General features: G+C 36.3%; 1 protein-coding gene across 2 annotated transcripts in view; it reads left to right on the top strand.

The window, feature by feature from the left end:
* LOC106884146 (doublecortin domain-containing protein 1) overlaps positions 1-7,444 on the top strand; it is a 228,254-nt gene that overhangs the window by 84,088 nt on the left and 136,722 nt on the right. For both annotated transcript variants that reach the window (XM_089355596.1, XM_089355597.1), the window contains exons 11-12: positions 6,176-6,268; positions 7,209-7,298. In XM_089355596.1, the coding sequence (XP_089211722.1) occupies positions 6,176-6,268; positions 7,209-7,298 (183 nt within the window). The remainder of the gene's footprint in view (positions 1-6,175; positions 6,269-7,208; positions 7,299-7,444) is intronic.

Below are 7,444 nucleotides of genomic sequence, written 5' to 3'. Positions count from 1 at the left end.
AGCAGTGGCGGGGAACAAACACAGACAAAGAGGCACACACAAATATGTATATATATTTACAATGAGTTTCTTTCTGTTTCCATCTACCAAATTCACTCACAAGGCTTTGGTCAGCTACAGGCTATAGCAGAAGACACTTGTCCGAGGTGCCATGCATTGGGACTGAACCTGGAATCATGTGGTTGAGAAGCAAGCTTCTTACCACACAGCCATGCCTGCATCAATATCTATCTATCTATCTATCATTTATCTATTCATCTATCTATCTACTTATTTATCTATCTATTTATGTAGCTATCTGTCTATTTATCTATCTATCTATCTATCTCTGTCTGTCTATCTATCTGTCTATCTATCTATCTATCTATCTACCTATCTATCTATCTATCTATCTATCTATCATCTATCTATCGTCTATCTCTCTATTCATCTATCTATCGTCTATCTCTCTATTCATCTATCTATCGTCTATCTCTCTATTCATCTATCTATCATCTATCTCTCTATTCATCTATCTATCGTCTATCTCTCTATTCATCTATCTATCATCTATCTCTCTATTCATCTATCTATCGTCTATCTCTCTATTCATCTATCTATCTATCTATCTATCTATCTATCTATCTATCTATCTATCTATCTATCTATCTATCTATCTATCTATCTATCTAACTACCTACCTACCTCTTCATCCATCTGTCTGTCTGTCCGTCCGGCTGTCCATCCGTCCGGCTGTCCATCCGTCCATCCATCTATCTATCTATCTACCTTTTATATATATATATATATATATATATATATATATATATATGTATTTATGTATGCATACCTGCTTGTTTCCATCAACTAAGTCCACTCACAAGGCTTTTATTGGCCCAAGGCTATAGTAGAAGACACTTGCCCAAGGTGCCACGCAATGGCACTGAAGCTGAAGCCAGACAGCCATACCTGCAATTTGGTAGTAGTTATTCATCTGGTCCAAGCCGGTATGGCAAAGAAATCGTTAAAAAAATAATTGAACAAAGAAATAAACACACCTACAATATTCACACCTGTAATTTATTTCATTCAAGACTAAAAACAAGAAGATGCTTGGTTTATTAATGAGACATACTGTCGAGTAAAATACCTCAAATTCTTTTCCAATTGCACACCTGTTTCCAAAAAGACAAACTCAATGTAAAATGTGAACAGGTATTCATTTGGTAGAATGTGAGAAAATTTCAGCTCATGAATTTTATTCTTTTATTCTTTGACTTGCTTCAGTCATTTGACTGTGGCCATGCTGGAGCACCGCCTATAGTCGAGCAAATTGACCCCAGAGTTTATTCTTTGTAAGCCTAGTACTTATTCTATTGTTCCCTGTTGCCGAACCACTAAGTTATGGGGGCGTAAACATACCAGCATCAGTTGTCAAGAGATGCTGGGGGGACAAATACAGATACACAAACATATACATACACATACTTATATATATATATATATATATATATATATATATATATATATATATATACGCACACACACAAATATATGACGGACTTTTTCCAGTTTCTGGCTACCAAATTCACTCACAAGGCTTTAGTCAGCCCAAGGCTATAGTAGAAGACACTTGAGCAAAGTACCATGCAGTGAGACTGAAACAGGACTATGTGGTTGGTAAGCAAGCTACTTACCACACAGCCACGACATATACACACACAATAGGCTTCTTTCAGTTTCCATCTACCAAATCCACTCACAAGGCTTTGGTCGGCCCAAGGCTATAGTAGAAGACAGTTGCCCAAGGTGCCGATCAGTGGGACCGAACTCAGAACCATGTGATTGGTAAGCAAGCTATTCACCACACAGCCACTCCTGCGCCTCCAATTAAAATGGATCTTTTGTGATTCTAATCATTCACCTGTTATCTGCTTTTGACATTTGATGCTAACTTAATTTTGTTACCAATTTCTATGGAAATTTATAGACAAACTGTATTTACAATCATCATAAGTCAATAAGTGAAGACTAAAATTTTTGCAAAAGATCTGAATAGGTCAATATTTCTTTGAATACTTTTTTTTCTTCTTCTTTTGTTGTATTTTACTGGTAAAAAACAAAAATCAATAATAGATTTGTGTGATTTGTGATTTTTATTATCATTATTATTATTATTATTATTACTTTTTTTTTTTTTTTTGCGAGTGATCTCAGATTGTCTTGTTAATGGAACCCGAGATAAGTTCACAGTTTTTGTCATAGAATCCCTTTTTGGTAATTCTGTGACTTTTGGAATTTGAACGTCTTTTTCTTGCATCATGAAAATATGCAGATGGATGACATGAAGCTAGTGATGAAGAGGAGGAGGAGGAGGAGAAAGAAGAGAGTGGGGGAAGATGAAGGGAAGGAGGAAAGGAGAGGGGAGGGGGAAAGAAAAGAGGAGGAGGGAAGGGAAGGGGAGGAAGAAGAGTAGGAAGGGGAAGAGGAAGTGGAGCAAGAAAGGTTGGAGAAGAAGAGGAAGAAGGGAAGGAGAGGAGGAGGAGAAGAAGAAGAAGAGATAGAAGGTGAGAAAAAACACTGATGATGACAAGGTCATAATGATGATGATGATGATGATGATGGCTATAACAGAAACATTTATATATCGCACAGCAGCTGTTCAGAAAAAATAAAAATGTCAGTGATTTTCAGAATATTGTTGAGTTGTTGCAGGATATTAGATGTATAAACAGATTTGCAGAGGGGAGAGAGAGAGAAAGAGAGAGTGTGTGTGTGAGAGAGAGAGAGAAAGAGAGAGTGTGTGTGAGAGAGAGAGAGAGAGTGTGTGTGTGTGAGAGAGAGATAGTTATACAGCAGTTTGTCTGAGAAAAGAATGTGTCCTCTTAGAATAACAGGCCCCAAAGCAAGTGAACCTGACTGTATGAATAGGGGTTAATTTTTATAATTGAGATCGACTTTTTTTTATCAAATCATTCCTGGAAATAAATGGTAGAATATTGGTAAAATTATGCGGTATCAAGCAGAATGGTTCAAAGTAAAATGTTTTTTTGTTCAAACGCTGGTATTGCATAAGAATATATTTAATAATGTAATAATGAGTAACCAATACCACAAATTAAATTTAGTGCCATTATTCCTCCACCTATAGATGGCAATTATGAATTTGGTTGTTATGCTCCCTATTTAGTATGGAATCAGTTCCCTTTGATGCTGTGAGACTCCATAGATAGGCTGCGAGTTTGATCTGCTGTGGCCAATGGTCGTATTGGTGATTGGCATTTTAAAATAGAATGGAAAATTTTATTGCCTTCATAGTGTTTACCGTTTTAGAAACTAGAAAACTGGACAAAAGAGAGAAAAAGAAAGAAAAACAAAATGATTCACCACTTTGGGTTGAAAAGTTGGGGCAGGGAGGGGGGGCACTGGGGGACCTTTCTAATGGCTATTGAGACATGTCAGCATGCTTGCAGCATTGCCGTGGGTGATGGCAAGGCCGATGCGCCCTCATGAGCCTCACCAATTACCTCTGCAATGTGAGTTGCCAGTGAGACAGGAATCTCTCAGTTCATGGTCCGACCTTACCAAAAGTCTTGAAGGTCACAGGATGGAAAATGTAGTTGGCCAACAGATTGTGGTATTTCAGGATTTTGTTTTAGTGGTTCAGCAAAAGAGACTGATAGAATAAGTGCCAAGCTTAAAGAAAAGAAATAAGTATTGGGGTTCAATTCATTTGACTAAAAATTCTTCAAGGTGGTGCTCCAGCATGGCCATAGTCCAATGACTGACCCCCAAGTAAAAGATAAAATCAAAAATCTAAAGACTAAGCCATGAAGTTATGGCGTTGGCTGCTGCTGCTGCTGCTGTTGCCCCGCCCCCTTTAGCCATGAGATCCAACCTTGCCTTAGTCATTTATTTGATTGGACACCTGAGCAAACCACATGACTCTGTTTCCTTCAGTTTACTTAACAGACAAAAACAAATTACTCTCTAACTTCATGGTTCAGTGGTTAACAGTAAGAAGTTCGCCCAGCTGTAAAAAAATTTCAACCCTCCCCTCCCCCGCTCCTCTCATTCTTTCATTCCCTTTGTCTTTCTTTTTACTTTAGTTTCTATTTTTATCTTCCTTCTTTCTTTCTTTCTTTCTTCTTTTCATTTCTACTTTAAAAATTTAACAAAAAGAAAAAAAAGAACCCCGACTTCTTGCAATGGCTCTGGGGTTAACTAACTCACTTAATCACCATGTGCATTCAGGTTCCATCCTACTCTGCAATATTCTACTATCAATTCAGGGTGACCAGTATTTTGTGGGTAAATTTCGTAGATGGAAACTGTGTGGAAACCTACCACATCATCCTTCTCCTTCTCCTCCTCCTCATCATCATCATTCAACATCCAGGTGCCGTTCTGGTAGGCGCTGGATGGTTTGGATGGTTCTGATGGGTGTAAGGACTGCATTGTACTCCTCTATATGGCTGGATATTCTTCCTAACACCAACAACTCTGCAGAGTGTGTCATCATCATCATCATCATCATCATCATCATCATTTAATGTCCATTTTCCATGCTGGCATGGGTTGGACGGTTTGACTGAGGACTGGTGAGCCAGAAGGCTGCACCAGGTTCAATTTAATTTGGCAGAGTTTCTACAGCTGGATGCCCTTCCTAATGCCAACCACTCCAAGAGTGTAGTGGGTGCTTTTTATGTGGCACTGACACAAAGGCCAGTCAGGCGGTTCTGGCAATGACCACGCTCAAAATGGTGTATTTTACATGCCACCTGCACAGGAGCCAGTCCAGTGGCACTGGCAACGATCTCGCTCGAATGTCTTTTCACATGCCACCAGCACAAGTGCCAGGAAGGCGACGCTGGTAATGATCACGCTCAAATGGTGCTATTTACATGCCACCATATATATATATATATATATATATATATATATATGATTGATCGCCATGATTGATCGCTGACAAAACATTCGATTTTTTTCTCCATGTTTTTCTCCTTGTTTTCTCCGTATTCTTTCTGTTGAAGAGCGTAGCTTGAAACATTAAAGACTTTCTGTATTCCCGAGCGTTATACTAATACATCCTTTTGTTGTTTACACCACCTGTCCTCGTCTATTGTTTTTTTTTCGTAAATTCTCCCATATATATATATATATTAAAGTCTGTCATACCGGCCATGACGAAGGGAAATAGCCCTGAAACTCGAGTCGCCTTTATATATTTATATATATTTATATATATATATTTATATATTTGATCCTTTATATTGAACACTCAATATTTCATCTACATTCAATACTTTCTTTCATGGTGCCATCCATTTTTATTTTATTTTATTTTATATTGTATATTGTATATTATATTATATATTGTATATTCCATATTCTATACCCCACATTAGTTCTGCAGGAATATAAATAAAACATAAAAAACAGACAGTGTTGGAACTCTTTTAAACAAAATAATATATTCCTCTATACACAATCATACAAAAAAACCTCCTTTTTTGTATTTATTTTTACTCGCATATATATATATATATATATATATATATATATATATATATATACATACATACATACATACATACATACATACATACACTCACATATAAATATATGTATGTATATATATATATATATATATATATATATATATATATATATATATATATATATATATATATATATATATAGTGACTTCTTCAGTTTTCATCTACCAAAACCATTCACAAAACTTTGATTGGAAAGGAAACTTATTACCACATAGAAATACCTGCATCTAGCTATTGAGGAGTAATACCTGAATTTGGCCATTGAAAAGTCAGCTTGTACAACCATGAACATCTGACAATGTTGCTTTCAAAGGCAAATTGTGCTGATCTCATGGTTGTGTGTCTGGTACCGAGGCAATCTAGTTTACTGTGTTGCACTGGCTCTTGGAGGACACCTCTCTAATTCTTGATCAGTGTCTCTCTATATCTATCTTAGAATTACAATCGCTGGCTTTAAAAAGAAATCTGACCAATAGAAAAAAAAAAAAAAAGAAATTTATTTAAGAATAAATTTATCTGATTTAATATCAAATCATTTTCGTTGAAGTTATATGAACAGATCTAAATTTATTCACCATTATCCATTATCCAAAAGATTATCCAAGAGATTGATCATTTTCAATTGTTTTCAGTTGGTTGCTGACAAATCTCTTGATAAAAAGCATCAGTTCTCTGCTAAACTTTCATCAAGAGGATCTGTTGAACAGCCGGAAGAAATATCTAAGGTTGGTAATTTCCAATTCAATTAATAGTTAATTGCAGTCTTCATCAAGTAATTCAATTTGTCTATTTTCTCTTCAGCACAAAACAAAAAGGGAAACAACATTATTATATGATATATTGTTGCTGTTGCTGTTGTTGTTGTTGTTTTTGGTGGTGGTGGTGGTGCTGCTGCTGCTGTTTACCGTTTCAATCTTAAATTATTTCAAAGAAAATAATTTTTAGAAAACTTTAAAAATTATACTCTTTCTTCAATTTCTTATGATGAAATTTAAAAAAGAAAAGCAAAAGAATAACATTTTTTTTATTAATTTGTGTTTGTTTTATTGGATGTATTTTTGTGCATAAATATATATATATATCATCATCATCATCGTCTTCAATTAATGTCCGTTTTCCATGCTGGCATGCGTTGGACGGTTTGACTGAAGACTGGAGAGCCAGTGGCTGCACCAGGCTCCAATCTGATCTGGCAAAGTTTCTACAGCTGGATGCCCTTCCAAATGCCAACCACTTTACTGCATATAAAAGGGTACTTTCTTCATGGCACCAGCACCAGTGAGGTTGCCATGCAGCTTGCAAGACTATGAACCCAAAGTGTATGCATGTGGGAGGAACTTTACGCTAGGGGAATAAGAAGAGAGGAGTAAAGTAAAGGAGTTACATGACTAAATCAAATGTGTGTATGTGGGGGGCGGGGGTGAGAGAGAGGTATGGGAAATAATTTTTAATATAAGCACAAATTTTCTTCCCAACCTCATGGTTCTGGGTTCAGTCCTACTGCATGGCACCTTGGGCAAGTGTCTTCTACTATAACTCTGGGTTGACCAATGTCTTGTGAGTGGATTTGGTAAATGGAAACCCAAAGAAGTCCATCGTATATATGTATATACACACACACACACACGCATGTAAATTATGCCATTATTTTTGTGTATATTTCAGTTTGATTCCGATATTTCTGACTTGGAAGATGCTATAGCAACCATCAAGTCAAAACTTGAATATCTCAAGGAACTGAAGCAAGAGAGAATGGTAAGTAATTCTGTGAAGAACATAGCCTTAATTCCAAAGATAAATCGAGATCTATTGAACTTCTCACACATTTCAACTGTTCGTAGATTAATTACAAGATTTTCCACTCTGCTTTTTGTTATGCTTCAATATTCCATTATATCTCA

This window comes from Octopus bimaculoides, chromosome 7 (genome assembly GCF_046866305.1).
Source record: "Octopus bimaculoides isolate indiv1 chromosome 7, ASM4686630v1, whole genome shotgun sequence".
NCBI lineage: Eukaryota > Metazoa > Mollusca > Cephalopoda > Octopoda > Octopodidae > Octopus > Octopus bimaculoides.
This window is presented reverse-complemented; position numbering and strand designations above follow the sequence as displayed.